This window comes from Armigeres subalbatus, chromosome 3 (genome assembly GCF_024139115.2).
Source record: "Armigeres subalbatus isolate Guangzhou_Male chromosome 3, GZ_Asu_2, whole genome shotgun sequence".
NCBI classification, from domain to species: Eukaryota; Metazoa; Arthropoda; class Insecta; order Diptera; family Culicidae; genus Armigeres; species Armigeres subalbatus.
Window position 1 is genome coordinate 66575079 of NC_085141.1, and position 24476 is coordinate 66599554.

The 24476-nt window shown below is 37.2% G+C and overlaps 2 protein-coding genes across 2 annotated transcripts in view; one reads left to right on the forward strand and one right to left on the reverse strand.

Annotated features, from left to right (window-relative positions):
* Positions 1-16110, forward strand: part of LOC134227990 (putative sodium-dependent multivitamin transporter) — a 42665-nt gene extending 26555 nt beyond the window's left edge. Inside the window, exons 2-7 of the mRNA XM_062709722.1 lie at positions 4377-4509; positions 13844-14065; positions 14129-14469; positions 14527-15169; positions 15227-15634; positions 15703-16110. Of these exons, the coding sequence (XP_062565706.1) occupies positions 4399-4509; positions 13844-14065; positions 14129-14469; positions 14527-15169; positions 15227-15634; positions 15703-15747 (1770 nt within the window). The 5' untranslated portion in view covers positions 4377-4398 and the 3' untranslated portion in view covers positions 15748-16110. The remainder of the gene's footprint in view (positions 1-4376; positions 4510-13843; positions 14066-14128; positions 14470-14526; positions 15170-15226; positions 15635-15702) is intronic.
* The window catches only part of LOC134219232 (uncharacterized), a 98182-nt gene that overhangs the window by 51073 nt on the left and 22633 nt on the right, over positions 1-24476 (reverse strand). The window lies entirely within an intron of this gene.

Genomic DNA, 24476 nt, shown 5'->3' on the forward strand with positions numbered 1-24476 from the left:
CGAGCCTGGAATTGATCCCATGACTTCCTGCTTATAAGGCAGAAGCGGTAGCCATTAGACCACCGAGCTCGTCAAAATCAAGACAAGCACTGCTTCGCTATTTATCCATATCATTTAAAATATTGTAGAGTTAAACATTGATTAGGTAGACGTAGACGTTTAACGTTGGTTGATGTTGGCTTCGTCGACCTTGATCCATTGATGTCGTTTTCGGTTTTAATCCTCGACCCTGTATAACTGTCTTGCTTTTCTCTCAGAGTGAACCTTGCTGTGGTTGGGACGGATCGTGTTCCAACCCTATTAAATTACCAAACGTTTTGATAGCTCCAGGTTCGCCCCAGCAATAAGCGAAAAATAGCAAAAAGAAACGTAGAAAAGCTAAGAATTAAGATAAATCAGACTAGGTTAATGTAGAATGCTACTTGGAATGCCCAAGCAAGACCATGCTGAGGATGGCTGGGTTCGATTCCCGGTGCCGGTCTAGGCAATTTTTGGATTGGAAATTATCTCGACTTCCCTGGGCATAAAAGTATCATCGTGTTAGCCTCATGATATACGAATGCAAAAATGGTAACCTGGCTTAGAAACCTCGCAGTTAATAACTGTGGAAGTGCTTAATGAATACTAAGCTGCGAGGCGGCTCTGTCCCAGTATGGGGATGTAATGCCAATAAGAAGAAGAAGTATACAAAGGCAAAAATATAGTTTGCATCGTTATGAGAAGAGTGATTTATCCCATAGCATGATTGCAGGTAAAATGAACAGTTGTATCAAACTTACACAAATTAAGCTCGTTTTATTTCCTTCACGTGTTCATTTTACCACCTTTTCCCCTACGCCTGTTTTGACTTGATTTATGAGGTGATCTTATGAGTGCTTCGTGCCTACTTGAATGAACTGTTTTTATGCAACTCATTGCTTCAACTAGGTATTCCCGTAGGAGGAGCTTTAACGCTGGATCTATTTCTTTTGAGAGCCTAATGAGAATCAAATAGACAACGGTAATGATGCTTCAATTTCCATTTCAGAACTGTAATCTTATCAAACGGATTCCTGATGTATATACGTCCAATTGAAAGCAACAAAGTTACATCAAATTATTCAATAAATTATATTCTTATCAGCTTATCAGCACGACAAGATCTATTTGGTCATCTGCTGCTCATTAATATATGGGACATTTCATAGCTCCGTATTCAATCGCTGGGCTACAGAGCAGATGATGCAGATCCACTGTGCGAAATTTTCTGATGAGTAATTATCTCAACTATTTTGGAGACAAAATATTCGCGCTAGCTCCATAATTTCTTCTTTGTTGGCATTACATTTCTCAATGATAGGACTTTGTCGCCTCGCACTATTGTGTTCATTGGGCACTTCCACAGTTATTAATCACAAATTCATACAAATGACTTCTGTTGCGGTATAATTTTGATAGGTTTAAAATAATAATAATACCGCTATAAGAGGTTACGATATGTACAATTTGTCAATTAAAAAAATGTCACAGCTTTGACGTTCGACACTATCTCTTAATTGTTTGAATTAAACATATTGCTACCCTTGAGAAACAATTAATTTTGTGGAGCATCATGCAAACATATTCTCACATCATCCACGCTTTTGCCTTTTTCGTATACTAATTACTTATACGTAAAGACTATAGGATCAATTCAGAACCGAACTTCCCATAGAAGACTCGGAGACTCATAGTGTTACAGACCAATCGACTCAGCTCGACGGATTGAGGACACCCTGTTTGGTAGTCATCCAATTTGATCACAAAAGATTGCAATATACGCAGAATGCGGTCTAGTTGTTTCCCAAAAAAAATTGGATCGATCGGTCACTGCATTCCAGTTATTGACAAAACATTGTTTTTGCCAAAGGTTCCCTTTGGAAAAAAAATCGAAATAGAAAAAATAAATCAGGAATTTCTGCGATGCATTCAAATGACCGCATGACATCAATTGTTGGAAATAGTGGGATCTATCCCCCAAAAAAACTAGTTTGACTTCTCTAATGATTTTTTCTCATTTTTATAATGCGCGAGAAAAGCACCACCAACGCTAGGTGGATTATTCTGTGTGTTATGTATTATAACCTTGTATATCACTTTCGCTTTCATTTCGATCACACAAATATTGAGGCCATTAGAAATAAACACCACAGATGAAATAACAATTTCTTTCCGCTGATAATGTTGAGGAAGTAAACCTGCTGCATCTTAAAATCAAGCGCATTATAATATTTTGAATTATCTAAATAACTCTAATGGCTCTAGATCACAATGGAACTTGCCCTGCTTCTCAGTTTAGCGTTATATTAGGTAGCCTTTTTACAAATAATCATTTAAATCTATTCTATGCTTGTCGTTGCATGAGTATCCATCTCCGAATTTACAACCCTACGAATTGATTGCAAAGCTAACTGACCCCCGAAATCAGAAAATCAAAATTATATATCATGTCCTTGCTACACCCGATAAATCACGCAATAGAACACAAGTTGAAAAGCAGGTCAGGTTCCAATTGGAACATAGAGACGTTGAAGAAGAAAAGGACAAAACTGATTTATTATACAAAATATTTATTAGAAAAATATATTAAGCTCTTTTAGTGGAATGCATTCAACCGTCTAAGACGAATTAAGTACTGTCCATTTAATTCCACCATTTAATTTTCGTTATCTTTGCAGATACGTATTTCGACCACAACTGTGTGGTCGTCTTCAGTATCTCGTACTTGACTCGACTTGTCAAGTACGTCAAGTACGAGACACTGAAGACGACCACACAGTTGTGGTCGAAATACGTATCTGCAAAGATAACTAAAATTAGCTGGTGGAATTAAATGGACAGTACTTAATTCGTCTTAGACGGTTAAAATATTTATGTAAAGCATCAACATCGTTGAGTTGCTCATTCTTAAGTGATTTGTGTGCAAGTTGTATGCAAGTTCCAAGCTGACTTTTGCACCCAGAAGTAATTTATTGTGGGAATCAGAAGCAGTTTTTTTTATTAAATAAATTGATATTAGGATTTTATAGAATTTCTTTTTAAAAAAACCTCCAGGGGATTCGAAGTCTAAGCCCCCTGTAGCTACGCTCGCTGCTGGATGGAATACAAGTATCATTCCCATCAGTCACCAGTTTTAACTGCCTTTTGACGGAAACACAGTATCATGCCAGATAATTCAATATCAAAATCAAACAGACAATTGAACAATGATCTTGCTCTATATAGATCTAATCTTATAATTTAGATTTTGGAGACTATATGAGTGGGTGTCGAATGTTGAAGATAATAAAGGTATTTTCCAATGTGATAAACATTATTGCCCAATGATTCCGATGTCATCGCTGACATGCGTTGATCTAATTAATGTGTCGGGTCCGCTACACACCACGGCATGATTGAACCTCTTGTGCGCGGTTAAAATAGGCTGAAAGAGGAACAGTCGAAAGCTATGGAGGCAATATTGAACGCCATACTTGTACTTGTGAGTACTGCTTGACGCCTTGGGCCTGAAAGGGTTAAGAAACAGAAAGCTAGTCTCGTTATTTGAAATAGGAGATGATTGTGATATGTAGCTAGCTTTCTCTACACGTTGGAAATGGGCGAAACACTGAAAAAGCTTATATTGGCGCATCCTTCTCTACTTAAAAACTACGGCACCGTTCAAAAAACTGAAAATTGACAGATATGAGGGCTATTATCTCTCTTTTTTATGCATTTCACCTGTTTTCAGTGGCCAAGAAAGGCATCAATACCGCTTAAAAACTTTAATATTTTCTTATGCGCCATGACACGGTAAACATTATTTTTGAACTAAATCACGGTTATATATAGAATAGCAACTATCATATCCAATTTTCCAACTCACTATCCCTGAGCCAGAGTGGAATAAAACAAGTAGAATAATCGAAAGATTCCACTGGTGGAAAACTATTTCCAACCTTACACAGTGCTTGTAGAAATAATATTCAACCGTCTGGATGCAATTACTTTATGGCCGTTTTACTGTATCTAACACCACACAGACCGAAGCGGTCTCACAATAGCGTAGCAATCAAAACTGCTTCCTCTAAGGCTTCCTCTCCAGCTAGGGCAATCATCCGATGCTTCAAAGCTGTCACTAATTTAGATAACCGACACAAGTGTAACGACTTGTAATAGTCACCCGATTCAAGTGGACTTTCGCACCCATGTTATCATAGATGGATGGAGTGTTCATTGTCCAACAGATCTAGGATCTCAGTTTATCTGCCAGCCGTCGCCAAAAGATAACCAGCGATTTAACCAACACCGCTTTCTATCCCTTCAATTGTAAAATCACCGTTTATCTCATCAACGAATCTTCAATTATCTAATTACAGGTAAACCAAAAATTGCAGCAACATGACCTCGTTCGGCGTCTGGGACTACGTGGTGGTTGTTGCCATGCTGATTATATCCTCCGCGATTGGTATTTACTACCGGTTCTCCGGTGGCAAGCAAAAAACCACAACGGTAAGCAGGAATTTTGTTTTCAACTTTTTGTTCTTCTAGATTGTGTCGATTTCTACAGAAAATTGTTTGGTTAAGCTTACAATTCGTCGCGCATGGTAACTGATAGCAGTGCACGCAAAAGTTCGTTTTCGAACTACAAATTAACTCAATTCATATAGGGTATGTGCCCAAATTATCGTCAAGGTTTACACGTTGCTCTAAAACTACTTTGATTTTTGACGTAGGATTACGTCCTTTGGGAAGATAGCGCGTCATTTTCAGATTCAAATTTGAAACCGTCACGAAAAGTGGTCAGAAGGTATCGGCTAATAACTCAGCCGTTTTCCAACCGATTTTGGAGATATTTTTATCAATCGATCGACGAACTATATAATTGTTTCCAATATGTGCAACTCACGGGCTGGGCTTTAATCCCCTGTTCAATGAGGATTCTGCGGGCCGCACAGAGTACTGTCACAACGATGACGCCGGTAGCAGCAGTCCCAACATAGAGTGGATCATCGATTCGAAGGCCGTTGCCAACAGCAGCAGCACTCAAGAGAAATTTGTACGGCATATTCTAACCATCGTTTGACTGCTATTAGTGATTAGAAAGGCGCATTGTGAAAAGAAAATAAATTCTTTTCATGACTTACATTTTATGAGAAAAAAAGGGTTGATTGCAAAAATGGCGTCGGTTGCGGTCCCGGGACTTTAGTGGAGGTATTGAAAAAAAGTATTCTAAATGGTGGTGACTTTGCAAAATCATCGAGTAACTGTAGGGTAACAGCAGCACTGCCCTTCTACGCATAATTGTTCATTGGTATAGCACCAGGTATAGTATCATTCTTCAAATTGCCAAAATTCTCCAAAAATAGCATATCCTGGACAATAACATTTTCCCGGAAATAACATTTCCCCAAAAATCACTTTTCCTCGAATATTTTTTTTGTCTTAATTTGTTTTTAATGACATTTGCCTGTATGTGAAATTTTCCCGAATGACATTTGCCGAAAATGACATTTCCCTGAAAATAACATTTGCTCGAACATGACATCCAGAAAATAGCATTTGCCGAAAATAAAATTCCCGATAAACAACTTTTCTCTGGGAATCTCATCTTCTAGAATATAATACAAAATTATTAGGCAGCATCAATCTTTTTAATTAGGCAGCATCAATCTTTTTAATAGTCTGCCTTCTTTTAACCAAAAGATGAAATTTCATTAACAAACCACAATTACCGTGTTGACCAACTGGTTTTCTCATTTTCCGATTGTAACAAAAACTGGGATTCAAACTGGCAATTCCGGGCAAGACCGGACACATGCAGCTAGTAAAACTATACATACTGCCGTGAATCGCATATTTGTCCCATATGAATAGGAAACCCAGCAAACATGGGACAGAGATGCGATTCACGGCAGTATAAAGCATTCAAACAATGAACAAAAGGATTAGGATAAAGGCCATAGGAAAATAAAAAGCACAGAGAAACAGACGTCTCACTCTACACATGTATCATCGTTCATCTTTTTAATCGGCCACCGATGGCGCTTCCATCGGTTTTGCTTGTGTTTGACGTTTGCTCACTACCGCCACCTGGTTGCCGCTTGTCCACCTACAGTACTTTTAGCATTGGGCGGTAATGTTTTCGTGACGATGATTTTGATTGCATTTTGTTCTAAGTGAGACGTCTGTTTCTCTGTGTAAAAAGTATACAATTCTTATCAATGTTTATTCAATGTATACAAATATATGCATTTTATTTTCGGAGATACATAGGTCGCAAAAAATATTGTAAACTGACTTGTCATAAGACGAGTTAGTACTATCCTGCAAGACGACAATGCCCCAGTAGGAGATGTAAATTTTGCAAAGAATACATAAAAAATGATGACAAAAGAGCAAAGCAGAGTCCAAAAATGCGAGATCAATTTACTTTGTGTATACAAATTTACTCCAAGCTACACCTGAACTCTTCCCATCATTCCACATTCGTTTCGAGCACTTCCACGTGCAACAGATTGGAACAGAAAGCATACACAGCAGAAGGTGCTCAATGGGGTTCAATTTCCCGACCGATTTATCGACCAACATACTCGTTAAATTAATTGGATAGGAATTCCCGGCAAGGGTACTGTGCGTCGTCACACCCCTCTAAAAAGACAGTTATGTGCAGTTTTAACAAGCTACAAACTCAATTCTTGAGCAAGTATAAAGAATTAAGAATAAGAAACCAATTGCTTTCAAACCCATGCCGGGTGTAGGACCCCGGCCCTTAATATATATGTAGAATGTGTGTATCAACGCCATACTCAGTGAATATTTGCATATCACGCGATCACCATCACCTCATGTATAGCACATCAGCTGACTATGGCGTGTTCCTTCCCTTTGGTAATGATTGTGAACTTTTCGTCAGGAAAACGAATTGCCTAGCGGAAATGAATGGGTACAGTAGAAACAAAGAGTTGGTTGTATTGATTTTGGAAATTGATCATAAAGGGATGAGCACAACTCATATCAGACTAAGACTAAGTTTTTGGAACTGGCTGGTTTAAAATGCACACAATTGACAAACGCAAACTTATGGGAGTTCAACAACAGACAAAAAAAATATTCGTTAAACATTTGACGATTGACGATTTCCTGAAATTATATTTTTTATTTAAGTATAATAAAAAATAATTTTGAAATAGAAGTAATTGGGGGGTTAGTTTTATTAGCGGCTATAACAAAAAGTGCTCAAATTCCTTTTTCTTCTTGACTTCCAGCTGCTATAGCTGCTCCTACCCCAGTTTCTTCTTTAGTTCATTCATCAACTCTAGTAACTGCGGGGGTTTATTTATTAATTCGATTTAATATTTTATTAAATAATACTTATTGAGGTCAATTTTTATTATTAATTTCAGGACTTACTATATTTATATCAGGATTAAGGGAAAATTTTGGGTTCACCCTCAAAAAATAGTGGCAAAAGTTTTTGGCCATATTTTTGCCGTCTTACATCCGATTTCGGGTATTTCCAGCTCATTACATAGATTATGAGTAGATCTTGCACCGTAGGTGTTTGAAGCGTGTCATCCACTAAAATATTACCTTAATATACACATTTTTCTTAAATTTATGTAGTTAAAATATGTTGATTTTTTCTCGAAATTGAGCCCACAAAATTTCGAAATAAAAAATGAAATGGTATCCAGTTTTAAATCATCTTTAAGAGGCATTGATGAAATTTCGGCTGAATAAAATTGCTTTAGTTTTTTAAATCAAAATGTTTACTCAAGTGCATGGTATGCATCTGCCAAAAGTTTGGGTTCACAAACTATATGGTAAACCGGTCATAAGTTTGGAGTCACTCTCCTGATATGCGTTTTAATTCAATTTTAGCCGAACATGGTCAAAAGTGCAATTCTTGCCCTTTTGTTTAGAAACTCACTTTCTTAAATATGTATTTTGCCCGAATTGAAATGGTTTATTTAGATTGTTATATCAAGATTAACCTTCCTACAGTGCCCAAAAACTCACTCTCACTTACTTTTTCTCGAAAATGTGTAAAGACTATTTTACATATGAAGGAATACGTTATCCAGCCAATAGTTCTGCAGATGTTCCATGTTCTCCAAATCATTCTTGAATTCAGAGTTTTCGTCAATAACGCACGGTACAAAATCAATAACAACCCATTATATCGATACAATACAGGCCCTTATTGGCCATGCGAGTTATTTACGATTTAGATAGGTCCATACCAGATGTGGCAAACAAACGGGATTTCCTTTTTCCTAAACACGATATTCTTAGTCCTTTAAATGAGTCTGAACTTAACACCAATTCATCTATCAGGTCAGCTAGCCATATTAGAAAATCGATAGCAAACCCACCCATCAAGCCATTAGAGGCCATGCGTATGATTTACGATTTAAATTTGTCCAAACCGGATGTTGTACGCATGGTCTCTGAGGGTCTGTATGGTCATGATGAGTTGCTGTCAATTTTCTACCGAGTTTAGTTGACCTGAGAGAGCTTAGTTCATCGTATTCGATCATGTCTAAATCAAAAATCATACTCATGGTCATGATGCGTTGCTATAAATTTCCAGCCAGGACAAATTGACCTTGTCGACTCAAATTTGAGAATAAAATTCCCTGACTTTCCAGACCATTCCTCGAAAAATTCCAGGTATGATTTTTTTTTCAATTCCTAGAAGCGTGGGAAAATCTATGCATGAGTGAATCCTTAAAGTCCATTTGAGTTCCTGAGGCTGAGCTACTGCTTAAGTAAATGCGCAGAACTCCTGAAAGATTTTCATGATTCACATCTTTCCAAAATTGGCCCCAATTAATGTTATAAGTTTTTGGTGTCTACATCCACCATTGGGAATTCTTACGGACTCCTTGGTGTCGCAATAGACCTCCCAGACTACTGACGGACTTCTTCAAATCGATCAAGTTTTTATTATCTTTCTGGAAATTTGCGTGAAGTCTTGTATCTTTTGACACGACCTTCTAATGCCGTTAAAAAATCTTACGGATAAGGTATTTTCGTGACCATCGAGAAACCTCCATTGGCTCTTAAGTATACTTACGGAGTAAGAATTCTTATTCACACTGTGGAGTTTATGGACTTCTAAAAATAGTTACGAACTGCTTCCGGATAATCAAGAATGCAATGAATCGCCTGCTTTGAGCGTGCTTACAGCGGCACACTAGGAGTTAACTTTCTGAAATCAGTATGGCGAAAGGTATCTAAGGTTCGATTTCTCAAAATTAAGCACCTTCATCGAAAAAATATTTGGTAGGCGTAGTAGCGGACACCTTCCTACATAACCGGTACCAAATAGTTTTTCATGAAAAGTTTCTAATTTTGAGAAAACCCTCATTAGATGTCTTTCGCCATACAAATTTCTGGTGGTTAACTCTTGCTAGCTATTTTGCGCCTATACTACAGCGCCTGGATGTGACAACAACGGGTAGAAAATCAGCCACTGCTAATAATTCATTCCTACAATCTATGCATCACTTACAGTAAGCCAAGCTAAACATTCTAACCACTGCAATACTTTAAATAATTTGCTCTGAATACACTCAGGTCGTTTAATTTTTGCGATTGTGGCCTTCGGTTTAAATAAAACATTGTCCCATGGAAAAATATCCCAAAAAATTAGGTCGTGTTTGTGAAGAAATGGCATAACTATTCTCAAATGTTAAGGGAAGCTACAGCTACTACAGAAAGTTCAACTACTATCAACTAGATGTCAGACAACTGCAACAAGCAATGAATTATTGACAGTGGCTGATTCTCTACCCGCCGCTTCCACATCCAGGCGCTATCGTATATGCGCAAATAGACATCTAACGCGGGTTTTCTCAAAATTAGGAACTTTTCATGAAAAACTATTTGGTACCGTAGTAAGTAAGTAAGTAAGTATTCATTAAACTTAAATAGGAACATCTAATAGAGTTTTTTGAAGAACTCGTGGAAATATGTTTGAAGATTCTTAGCATATTCTTCATATGAATCCCTTCACGAAGACATTCAGTTCAAATTTAAGTAAATACGATAAAATCTACCAAGTTTTTTGCAGCGGAGCTATTGACGAAAAAATCAGCTGAACATCCATCGAGGAGCTCCAGGATAAAAACTCTCGAGACAACTTTTTTAAATCCTTTGATTTTTTATGTTTCAGTGAGAATTCTGAAGTAATTTCTGGACAATACCAGAATACTTCCTGATTAAATTGTTTTAAAAACATCAAAAGCAGCGAATGTAAAACTGAAACCATTGAAAATATTATCTTCCTTTTGCGTCCGAGTATGATTATGGAGTATCGAGTAACGTTTAATTGAGACTATCGCCACCTACATACATGAGGTAGAACATATGATGCTTTTATCCACTATCATTCTCTCATATCACCTAAGGGCGTGAGGATCGATTATAAGCCCATATTAAAATGGAAGTTCACGAAATGTTTTTAAAACATTATGTACAGAATCTTGTTTGAAGATGATGCCGATGCTGTGGATTGTGGAGTGACGTCACAGGTACACAAAGATACTACAGACAAACAGACGTAACACTGAGGAAATTACCATCGACCATGACTTCAACGGTCGTTTTAAATTCAACTGCTTGCGAGTTTCACATCCATAGACGCGCGTCGTATACCTTTGTATTTGACATCTCACACTAGCGCCTTCTATTGACATTGTTGTACTAAACTTTGTTTCGTACAACATGCACGTTAGGTGATGGTGAAATAACTAGGCGATGGATTTTGAAACAAATTGTTCTAGCTGTTACGTCTGTTTGTCTGTGAAGATACTATTCGGCGTTTTCTTCTAACAAGGGTTGTTGGTTGTAGGTTGAACATGTTTGATGATTGTTTGTTGAACAGTTCTGAATTATTGAACAGTTCTCGCGATTGATGATTATGATTAAGTATTAGAACAAACTTTCAGAACTTCTTGTGTTTGATAGGAACATGACTCAAACCCTACCAATAACGAAACTGCAAAAAATTCATAACGACTCCGACAGAAAACCACTCAAACTAACAAATCTAAAATATTAAATGAGACTTTAAAAAACTATTTGGATCAGGTCTCAACAGTGACCATTTGAGCAACGTAGCTTTGGAACCTCTGTTATTGCTTAGAGATTAATAGAAACAAACTCGATTACCATGAGGAACATGAAAAGGGCCCGGAGTAGTATAGAGACTGCCGACGGCCACGCCTTCCGGCCCCATCAGTACCTTTATTCAAGGATGTTAACGATCATTCAGTATTTTGCGTTCGATCATTTAGTAGTTTGTCAATAACACATTCCAGAAGCGGAATTTCAAAATATGTTGTATGGTGGACTTCTAGTGCGAAGGTTTTTCTACAACTCTGCCTAATGGTTCGTTGTTTGAATTCCACTAGTAACGGAGTTATAGCTATAGTTTCAGTAACTTAGACTAAATGATAACAAAATTCCTATCATTTAGTTTGAGTTACTGCAACTAGCGCTCTAACTCCGTTTTTAGTTGAATTCTAATAACGAACCATTGGGCAAAGTTGTAGAAAAACCTTCGCACTAGAAGTTCATCATACAACATATTTTGAAATTCAGCTTCTGGAATGTGTTATTGACAAACTACTAAATGATCAAACGCAAATTACTGAATGATCGTTAACATCCTTGCCTTTATTGGTCCTTTTTCAATTAATTAAGGTTCAGAGTTTCATTGTCATAAGTGTCCTTAGTTTACATTACCCGGATTTTAAAAAAATCCTATAAATTTTCAATATTGGGTTTTATGATTTTTTTCCCTGACCTCAATCAAAATTCCCTGACTTTCCCTGACATTCCAGGTCCAAAATGAAATTCCCTGACTTTCCAGGTTTTTCCAGGTAGTCGACACCCTGTCTGGTATAACAATTGGTTCGAACTCTATAATGATTTGAGGGGCTTGATCGTCGTATTTGGTCATTTTTAAATCAAAAATCATACGCATGGCCTTAAAAAGCTTCAAGCTGATAGCTAACTTTCAGGGTTCATACTTTTTGTTTCGATGAGACGAAATCAAGCGATTTTCGGGTCAGAAGAGAATCTTTTTTCGGAGTTTGTAGTGAAAAACATCTTTTTTCCACCCCTCTTTTCTCTAGAGAGAACCTAGGAGATAAGCGAAAATCGTGCCTACTTGATGAATTTTTTTTTTCGTTTCATCACTTTTAAGCCTCACTCACAACGGGATTCGAACCTAGAACATCAACAAAAATGGCGATGGGATGCGGTCACTATAACCATACCACCACATCGACTGCATGTAGGGATGAGGTTGTTTGTTCCATAAATGCCACTCTTTTTGCAATTGGTGATGGCACGAAAAGGAAGAAAGAAGTGAGAAAACGAGCAAATCAACTTTTCGTGGCACTGGTATAAGGGAGAAATGGTTATCTCTCATCACACGAGCATTCTCTGCTGGTGAGAATGAGTGAGAATTACGATCCCTGCTAACTATCGATTTTGTTCCGGACATAGTTGACCTGGTAGACCAATTGGGCTGAAACACAGAATGATTTGGAGGACTTAGAACATCCAGTTTGGTCGTATCTAAACTGTATGGGCGGCCTCTAAGTGCCTGTATGGATATGATGGGTTACTATCAATTTTGTACTAAGCGTAATTTAAATGGAAGACAAAGGATTTAAATTCTAGAATGATTTAGAGCTGTATTAATATTGGCTTCCAAGCGATATTTAATTTTTATTCACAAATATCAAGAACAAATAGAGAAGAACGTTCGTTATAGCAGAACGTGTTGCTTTGATGTACACTAAGGAAAAACAATTTTTGGGGCACACGCGTTTTTTTTCAAATCACGTTTTCTCAAAATGGCGCAAGTTTGCACAAGATTTTCCGTGGGAATCTGAAATTCCACATCTCGAATATGATCCCCAACTAAATATCTATGCGGGAAAAAAGTGGCTGTCTTTTAAAGTTGAAAATACCTCTATTTTCAGTGTTTTGTTCGAATTTTGTTTTTTTTAATTTTTCCTTCGTGATATCACGATTTTTGTTAGTACGATATCAAAGCTCTTTTAATTATCTTTGCAATGCTATATATTAACCTTAGTGTCGTATCAGAAAAAAACCTTTCAAAACCTGGTATGAAGTGAAGCAAGATTTTGAAGAGAAAAAACGTTTACGTTTTCTCAACTTTGATAACTAATATCTCAAAAACTATAACTCGCAGGGGCCTGAAATTTTGGGGTTTTCTTATTTTGTGTATCAACTATCGAAAATAAATAGTGAAAAAATGATTGATGAAAGTTGATTTTCCGATTAATGTCCGCCTAAATCCCCATAGTGCGCAAGTGGGAATGGGACTTTTTGACTTTTTCGCTTATTGGCAATAAACAATTACAAAACTTTCAACAAAATAATTTTTTTCCATAAAAAATTGAAAACTTTCCACGAAAAAAATAATGAAAAAATATGAAAATTTCAATAAAGAAATATAAAAAAGCAATACAGCTGAGCATATTTCCATAGATGACCGCTAAATATTGATTTATTTATGGAAATTTTGTATTTTTCCGTGTAACATTTTGATTTCTTTATTGAAAATTTTTTTTTTTGAAATGTGCTAATCTATTTTTGTTATGTGGAAAATTGACAATTGTTTAAGGAAATTTGCAATAGTTTTGGAAATTTAATATTTGTTTTTTGTTTATTCCCCGAATTATTTATTAACGATTTCCTAAATTTTTATGGAAAATTTTTAATTCTTCATGGAAACTATATTTTTACTGAAACTTTAAGTGTTACAATGTCCATAAAACCTTTATATCTTCCGCAGGAATACCTACTAGCCGACCGAAATATGTCAATATGGCCCGTTTCGTTCAGCTTAATGGCGAGCTTCATGTCGGCCATCACTCTACTGGGTGTTTCAAACGAGAACTACCAATTCGGGACACAGTTCGTGGTGATCAATTTTTCCTATGGCTTAGCAACCCCGATTGCTGCATACCTTTTCCTGCCAGTATTCTTCAAACTTCAAGCCTGCAGTGCCTACGAGGTAAGAGCATCAATTGCGGTGTAGTTATACGATTTTAGAACCACTATGAACTATCGCTTTCAGTATTTAGAAATCCGCTTCGGCAAGAAAACTCGACTGGCTGCTTCGCTTGCATACACACTACAGATGATCCTGTACATGGGAATTGCAGTGTATGCACCTGCGATAGCGCTAGAAGCAGTTACTGGGCTTAGTCAAACCTACTCCATCCTGGTGATTGGAATAGTTTGCACATTCTACTCAACGATCGGTGGAATGAAGGCAGTTTTGTTTACCGATGTTTTTCAATCAATTCTTATGTTTGCCGCCATCTATGCCGTAATCATTTGCGCTGCAGTTAAAGCTGGAGGCCTTGGCCCAATCTGGGAGGCGGCGGAACAGGGTGGTCGATTGGAACTATGGAAGTAAGATTCAGACAACAGTAAAATCGTAACAATCTAATTTGTATTTTGCATTTCCAGCTTTAATCCGGACCCTACAACGAGGCACACCTGGTGGTCACTGGTCATCGGTGGCATGTTCACCTATCTATCACTATATGCGGTCAATCAGACACAAGTTCAAAGACTGCAAACCGTCAAAGATCTCAAATCAGCACAACGTGCTTTGTGGCTGAACTGGCCAATCCTTTCACTACTTAGCCTTAGTACTTCCTTCAGTGGCCTTTGTCTCTACTACTACTACAGAACCTGCGACCCTCTGAAGCAAGGTCGAATCAGTGTACGAGATCAGACTATGCCACTGTTCGTGGTGGACGCCATGGGCGACATGCCTGGACTACCAGGGCTGTTCGTGTCCGGCATATTCTCTGCTAGTTTATCCACAGTTTCAGCTGCGCTGAACTCACTGGCAGCGGTCACCTTGGAAGACTACCTGAAACCATTATATGCGAAGATCAAGAAAAGACCTCTGCCAGACATGCAGTCCAGTTATCCTACAAAAATAATGGCCTTTATCTACGGAGTTATATGTCTCGCAGTTGCCTTCCTTGCACAGTTTATGGGTGGTGTGCTGCAAGCGTCATTGACAATTTTTGGAGTCGTTGGCGGACCGTTATTTGCACTTTTTTCAATAGGGATGTTCACTAAGCGAGCTAACCAACGGGTAAATTGTTATAAATTGAGCCAATGTGACCATATGCTGTAATATTCAATATTTTAGGGTGCAATCACGGGCCTTGCTGTTGGTTTGGCGTTTTCTCTCTGGATCGGATTCGGCCAACCCAGACCCCCACTAAAGATGTTAGACTTTTCTGTGGAAGATTGTGAGCAGTTTGGTGGATACAACAGTACTACTCCAATGGTGATGGCACTGAGAGCAGAAATGGCTGATTCGGACTACTTTTACCTTTATCGGCTGTCCTACCTCTGGTCTGTAGTGCTTGGCTACATTGTTACTTTTGTGGTAGGCTACGTGAGCAGTTTGATACTTCTCTGGTTGGGCTATGGAGGAACAGAACGAATTTATCTCGACAGTACCAAAACGTGCATCAATGCGGACTTGTTTTCACCACCTATAGCAAAACGCATGCGACGAGCTCTCGCCAAACACATAGAAAACGGAGGAGATGTAATACCAACAGAATTGATCAGATAGAATAACCATATTAGGATTATGATCTTTCTTTATATTTTCAGATCGAAATCACCAAAAGAAACGGATTCAAAAATTCAGATTTGTGATCAAAGTTCATCAAATTCCTCTGCCAAGGCTAGATTCAGTATCATTATTTGTCTGATTCAAAGCTGCTACCTTGCACAAACTACTTATTGGCGTTGTTTTTATGAACAACTAAGCGCATTTTACAGTACATACGTCAGAAGTGAGAACCATATCGAAGTCTTCCAGGGATGATCGCTACGATCAGCAACAATACGGTTAGGAGAAACAATTTACAGTAGAAGTTCATAAGTAGAATGTGCAAAATCCTAAATTTATACAGGAAAAAAATCATAATACATTAAAAATATGTTTTAGACATTTAATTTATTATTCATTCAACGAATTTTGAACTGATACAACAAAGAGATGCTTACTATCATGTACTTACTGTTTTGTGTACTTCACTTGAGCAAGCTGAAGAGCAAGCTTCTTTGTGTTCTCGTTTAAAAACGCGTGTATTGCGATGTTTAAAACATCGCTTGTAGGGTTATTATATTGAAAACTGTGGTATAATTTTTATGTTGATAATGAAATATAATTTAGTTCGTGCAAAACGGACTTTGTGAACAAATTCGCTTGTTTCAACATTGAAAGAAATCCTAACATCGAACGTTAACCTTTTAGTACTTCCTACGACATTCATAGTGACAATGTCGCATGAATAAAAGCTAGTAAGTTCGAGTTTACTACATTTTGAGTAGTAAACGTCACATTTCAAAAATACTACAAACAACTGATTCGGTATGAATAAACAAGAGTTTACTACTGATTTCTTGTAGTCTGCTCAAGACATTGCTACTCATGTTTCAAATGCAAAAAAAGTCCAATTTAAGGAAAACAAACAAAACAGACATCACCTGTCATAAGACGAGTTTATACAATCCCATTGAATTCCACCACTTAATTGTATCTTGACAGATACGTATTTCGACCTCAAAAGTAAGGCCGTCTTCAGTGTCTCGTACTTGACTCGACTTCGACTGTCGACTTCTTGACTCGACTGTCAAGATACAATTAAGTGGTGGAATTCAATGGGATTGTATAAACTCGTCTTATGACAGGTGAAAACATTCCAATAAAAAGCTCAAAATAATTTTGTTATCAAAACAGACATGTTTTTTGTTGATTAGCTGCAAAAAAAATGATCATCATCGTCATCATGGGGTATATTTGTTTTGACGTTTCTGCATGTAGTAAATGGTAGTAAACTGTAGTAAAGTAAGTTCGAATGTAGCATATGAAATAAGTTCGAAAAAAAATTATTCATATCAAACATGTAGTTTTCTCTGTGGACTTTATTTTTGAGTAGATACTACAAGCGTTGAGTTTTGCTACTTTTTAGGACCGCGATCTATCGACTATCGACAGAGAACCAACAGATGTTTGCTTGGGACTAGCACTCATCTTCAATGTACAAGTACTGGTGATCCCATAAGATAGGTCATACTGGCGCCTGCCACGTCAGAATGCAAGTCAATGTAGGAAAGGGGGAGGAAACGATGATGCAATCACTCGCCCACTGCAAGCCGAATATACCTCTGCACTTGATACGAGTTCATACGGAATTTACTGAATTAACGGAATTTAGTTTTTGGGTTAGGTTCGAGAGGCAGGGGTTCGTCTTGGTTAACGAGCTGCCAATGTGATGGAATTTCTAATTGGATGTAGGAAACGAGCTTGATAGTTCATTTCCAATTCTAGCAGCTTCTGCTAGAATAGTCAAGTTGAAGGTTTAGGATAGAAATGGAAAGGGTATGGAAGTCCATTTCCAGTTTAAGCGATTGCTAGAACATGAGAAATATAGAAAGTAGGAAAATGGAACGTACCTGGGATTGAACCTACGACCTCCTGCGTATGAGGGAGAAGCAGTTGTCATATGACTACAGGGCCCGTTTTGCACAAAAAAAATGAATTCTACACACTCGAAATGACATCATTTCGATACATTTTAAGTAGTTTGAATCAAACGTGAATACCATATTGAAAAGAAAATTAAACTTACAGATCATTTGATCGAAAATTATCAATTTGAAGTTTGAATATGCGAAGAATTTTCCACAGACATTACCGACGACTTTCCATTGCAATATATAGAACTTCTCGATAAAATCAAATTCTTGAATGGAGAAGTCCCGTTTAGCCGAAAGTCATTTGGCTCAACATTCAATTTGGCTACTGATTTCGGCCATATGATTCATCCCTTTTTGAACAATTGCTCGTGAAATTTTGGAAGATTTTTTAATGGACAATACAAATACTTTCCCGTCATTCGTAAAAAATTCCCTTAGAAATAAAAAATGTGCAACTTCCGAAAAAGTTTCCTTGTAAATTCTGAATAACTTCTTGTTGAAATCCAAAGAATTTCTTCCACATTTAGAACAATTTCCCGTGAAAACTCCAAATATTTCCTGATGTGAAATTCCCGAATTTCATGTGAAAGTTCCAGAGTTTTACCCGCGAAATTCTGAATATTTTTTCGTTAAAAATTTGGAACAATTTTCCGTGGAAATTCTGAAGAATCTTCCACGGAAATTCTAAATAATTTTTCTTAGAAATTCCATCCGCCTGTATGGCGAACAACTAAGCTACAGGACCCCCCAGACGGTCTATAGTTTATGTCGTGCAGATTACATCCAACATCCGTACGATAATTGAACCATTTCACGAATAATGTTTGGATTCAACCGTACTGTTGTTCATACACTCAGATGAAAGAAAAACATTAACATTTTGACTTCAAACAATCAATTTTGGAATATTCGAAACCGTATTTACGATATAACGAAAATATAATTCCGCGATTTTTGCTACAACATTGAAAGGAACCGCGATTCTTGCAACTGAACGAGCAAAGCCGCAACAAATCCACGATAGTTGTTACAGCTTTGTAAATTGCATGGTTTCATTGCATAGACCTTGAATTTTGGTCAGTCATCTTGGATTCCAAAACGTCGTCTATAGATTTTAAAATTCTACATATTTATCAATCTCAATTGAGATACCCATATTACAAAGTTTCATTGTTGAGATACCCACAAAACGTCCATTATCTTGAATTTTGGTTGGATCTTGAATTTCTTGGATTTCAAATGGCGTCAAAAGTTGATTTTTGAAATCTATTCATCGACCTTGATTGATAGACACCTATATTGCTTGATTTTATTGCCAAAATCCCCACGAAAAAGCCATTATTATTTTTAATTTTGGTGCGCCATCTTGAAAACTACCCAAAAGTGAGATCTTTCCACCCAATTTCTAATTTCCGTACGGGAAGCCAAATTACAGTAAAGTCAACTCTACATATCGATGTTCTATATCTCGATGACTTTTCGTATGTCGATGATTTTCTCGGTCCATTCAATCTACATACATTTGGGTTTTCTACATCTCGATATTAAGGTTCGGTTCTATTTAATACCCTGGACAAAATTTCAACCAAATCGGTTAACGTTTGAGCGGTGCTAAACTCGTTGAAAGTTTATGTGTATGGGAAAATGTATGCAGAAACATCGAAAAACAGTGATTTGCAGTTGGACGGCACATTTTAAGATGCAGAACTATGATACTCATCCAGTTCTTGTAGAATTGAATACAGAATGTTACGCTGAAAACCGCGAGAAGATTAGAGTTTATTAGGCAAAGATATTTGCGTTTTACTGGAGTGTTGTATGGGTGAATTTATTTCTTTTCGAAGAAACGAAATTTGCTCAAACCCCACTTCAGAGAAATGCTAATAACTTCGCCGGGCAAACACTAATCTTCTCGCGGTTTTCAGAATAACATTCTGTATTAAATTCTTCAATATTTGAATAAGTATCGTAGTTCATCATCGTAAATTGTGTCAATTAACTGCAAATCACTATTAATTGCATATTATTCAGCAACTCGGCCGTACGAAAATCTTTTTATTTTCAAATCACTGTTTTTGGATGTTTCTGAATACATTTTCGCATAGGCTGACCATACGTCCCGTTTTTTATGCCTTATTGTACTGTCCCGTCGTAATCTAGAAAATCCTCAATTTGTCCCGTTTTTTCTTAAGAAAATTATTTGAGCTTTTTAGTGGAATGTCTTCACTTGTCATAAGACGAGTCGAGTCAAGTACGAGACACTGAAGACGGCCTTACTGTTGAGGTCGAAATACGTATCTGTCAAGATACAATTAAGTGGTGGAATTCAATGGGATTGTACAAACTCGTCTTATGACAAGTGGGTCCGTTTTTTCATTGATTCATCAAAGGAGCTTCAAAATGTTATTCAGACAAATTCAATAGGAATCTAAAACCAAATACAAATAAAGTGGACTAAAAACCCATAAAAAGAGTGTGACATGTTATGATATAAGTGTTGCTTTTAAAAGAATGCTATCTATGCAGTTATGTATTTTGCATGGATCGACTTTTCTTAAGATTGTTTAACAGCTAATGACAACAGGTGAAACGGGAGATGTTTTTCATACAGTTTCATTTCAATGATTTTTTCTGCTTATTCCGAAGGCATTAAAATTTGGCCAATTTCATCAGCGGATTGAACGGAACCGGTAACTTGGTAGGCATGTCTGTATATCCTGGAAATCAGGGTATCGCCTCAGCGTCAATAAAATGAAGCGCAGGGACAGACATTCTAATTATAAGACCGAGGAACCCTCTGCATCTCCATGAGCGCACTGGAAAGGAATAGTATATTAGTTGGGAAGGAAATATATTGGAATTCGACTTGGTAAGCGACTAATTATTCATGATGATACAAAAACGGAAAATCAACGCGTGTTTTACGTATTTTCCCGAAGACTGATTCGATATCTTAACTACTTCGCGACGACTAAAACATGCACTGCACAACGCTTGCTCGATGGCTACTGCAAACTATCGAAGATCGCGCTTGATTCGACCTGACAATACATGCGCATTAGTCACCGAACAGAAGATGGATATTTTATTATTTTCCCGACGACTAAAACACGCACTGCACTTACTTGCTCGATGGCTACTCATCAGCTGAACAAAACCGAGTTCAAGCCAGTTTCTAATCGAGGGGAAATTTGTTCAGATTTCAGTCCTCACATTCTTTCAGGCTAGTTCACTGATCAGGCGCTTGTCTGAAAATTTCGCGGGCGGGTTTAATTTAGGCCCGATTTGAAATACAATCCGGCGGAAATCTCCGAGACTCCGAGCCGTAAACCAGCCTATAAATTAGGCAGGATTTGTTTTTTACTTTTCGTGACGAAAATTGCATGAGTTCCGTCTGTTTGGAAGCACATGGGAACAACATCAATGAACAAGATTCCCGAGGTGTGAAGCTACTTTTAACGTCATTTGAATAAATTTCAATCAAATAGAACTGTGAATTGATTAGGTTTGACATTTATTCACATGCGAAATATGGAAAAAATTACAATTACAGTTTATTAATGTTCTTTCCATGATTATCTTTCCTCAGATTTTCTATCACTTATATTTATGAAAAAGGGTTTTAGTTTGGGAAATCAATAAGTCCCCCCTATTACTCTTTTCGCTTTTGTCTTTTGACATTTTTTTCATAAAATTATTTTATATTTTCACTCTAATGCCCAGACTGGCTTTAGGCAGGGTACTTTGACAGTTTTTGCCTTTCTCGTATACTAAGTATACGGTAAAGGCTATATGATCGCTCCAAAAACAAACTTTTTATAGAAGGCCCGGAGACCCATAGTGTTATATACCAATCGACTCAGTTCGACGAATCAAGGTGATGTGTGTGTGTATGTGTGTGTGTGTGTGTGCGCAAAACTACTCAAAAAATGTCACTCATTTTTCGGGCACTTATCCTCAACCGATTTACTCGCAACAAGTTGCATTCGACGCAGAATCCTGTCTCATTGTTTCCTATTTGAAATTGGCCAGATCGGACTATGGGATCGAGAGTTATGGCCAAAATACAAATTCATACGAAAAAATCGCGTAAAAAATGTCACTCATTTTTCGGGCACTTATCCTCAACCGATTTGCTCGCAACAAGTTGCATTCGACGCAAAATCCTGTCCCATTGTTTCCTATTTGAAATTGGCCAGATCTAACTATGGGATCGACAGTTATGGCCAAAATACAAATTCATACGAAAAAATCGCGTAAAAAATGTCACTCATTTTTCGGGCACTTATCCTCAACCGATTTGCTCGCAACAAGTTGCATTCGACGCAGAATTCTGTCCCATTGTTTCCTATTTGAAATTGGCCAGATCTAACTATGGGATCGAAAGTTATGGTCAAAATACAAATTCATACAAAAAAATCGTGTAAAAATGTCACTCATTTTTCGGGCACATATCCTTAATCGATTTGCCCACAATAAGTTGCATTCGACGTAGAATCCTGTCCCGTTTTTTCCTATTGAAAATTGGCCATATCGGACTATGGGATCGAAAATTATACCATTTTTTTCATGGAAAAATCGCTAAAAAAACTCATTCATTTTTCAGGCACTTTTCCTCAACCGATTTGCTCGCATTAAATTGCATTCGACGCAGAATGTCTCATATTTTCTTATTGAAAATTGGCCAGATCAGACTATGGGCTTAGAAATTATGGTCAAATTACTATTTATTGTGAAAAAGAGTTCAAAAAATTCTAGCACTTAGACTTCATCTATTTCACAAGATACACAAGTTCAACAAATCTGGTTGCAGTAACCATATTGTGACTGAATCCGGTCATATAGAAGTTACTGTGATTGATGTGCAATATGTGAGCTTCTCAGGTCGCTCGCAACAGATTGCATTCGACGCCGAATCTTGTCCCATTGTTTCCTATAGAAACTTGGCCGGATCGTACAATTGGGTAAAAAGTTATGGCGAAAATACTAATTTTAAAACTACAAAATAAATTTTTGAAAAATTAAATTTTTTGCTCTTATGCTCATCCGATTTGTTTGCAACAAATTGCGTTTGGCGAGATTTTTTTTTATGCATATATTGTACGTGGATTTCCCTATTGGACCCGACCGTTCGAAATAGTCGCTCCTTGAACGGTCGTTGAAATCGCCGTTTCCACTTTCACACCCATCTTCATAGTAAAATCTGTCAAAACTGACAAGTCTGCCACGTGTTTTTTGCTGTTTCCCTCGGACTTCTCTTTCTTTTTCCGATGTTTTGACATCTGTTTTGATAGACAAGGAGCAAAAAACAAGGTAATCTACCAAACATTTATTGAGTTTGGCAAACCTTGCTGGAGAAGGGAACGTTTGAAATAGGCAAGTGAACCCAACGAACGAACGAACGAGATTATTCTGGTTTTTTTATATTCAATTTTTTAGAATTGGAAAAGTTTTTGATATTGGTCAGTAATAAAATCCTTAATGCATGTTTAAAAGTGAATTAAAATAATATTTCAAAATTCCAGAATTTTCCATTTTTTTTAAATGCATTATTTTTTGCTCCTTTGTGTTTTTGTCCACGCCCCTTTGAAGAGTTAAATATTTGTAGTTTAAATAAAATAATTCCACATCTAACTCAAAACAATAGAAAGTTATTGTGGCGAATGATTCACTCTAAAATGTTTTTCTAACTTCTTACACGTAAAATGAAAATAAAGCCCATAAATTATGAAATTTCCACAGCTCTTGTATTTTGACACAAGGTTTTTTGACATGGCCCGTTTGCAAGTGCGTTTGTCCCGTTTTTTCACCGAAATGATCTGGTCAGCCTATTTTTGCATATAAACTTCCAACGAGTTTAGCACCCCCTAAACGTTGACCGATTTGGCTGAAACTTTGTTCAGAGCATCAGGACACCAAATAGAACCGAATAAAAGGACGGCCCATCTAAAAAATTGGAAAATGTTTTTCCATACTAATTCCATATCTCTTTATCTCGATGAGTTCTGGTCATATTGTATTCTGCTGGATTCTCTCTCCCTATGACGATATATTTAAAATTCTAGCCTACTAGACCATTTTTGGACAATAACAAAAACATCAAAACCAAGAGATGACATATGTTTTGTTGCCGTTTTTCATAGCAACGAGCTTTTTTCGAACTAGTACTCATTTCAATTTTCCTTCCATTTTTCGACTCGATGGTCCCTTCAATATCGAGATGTGGAGAGGCGACTTAAGGCGGAGTTAAGAAATGAAATAATTTTAAAAAAGCTGCTAGTCACCATAGAGATCGGAACGTCTTTTCTGCATATTGTAGCTTTTTAGAAGAAAATTGAAAGAAATATCATCCCAGTACTAGAATGAGGCTTTTTGGTACCGTCATCGGGGGTGACAATGGGCCAAATGGGGGTAAGAATGTGCCACTGTTTAGTATTTCTTTATAATGGAATTATTGTTTCTAAGGACAAGAACTAGACACTCTTTCGAAGTTATCCGACCTATATGTAGACTATTGATGAGAACGATGGCCCATTTTTACCCCTAGACCCAATGTCACCCCCGTTGACGGTACATATTGAAACAAATTTCGTTTTGGGTTGATCATCTTTCCGTCAAAACCCTCGTCCCTCTCGACTAGCTAAATCTTGAGAATTCGCGCGCGCATTTCAAAAACCCGTATCAATCCACATAACGACGATTGCGCCTTTCTGGAGCATTGTAAAATGTGAACAAAGCACATTAGATAGGTCGAAATAGCACTTTCAGGAAACAGATTCCATTTATCCCACCAAATTACTTTTAGCAACTTTAATTTTTTTCTGAGGTAGAAATTTGGGACAAACAGTAATTTGGTAAACTCCAGAACGCAACGACCGATACAATCAATTATAAATAGG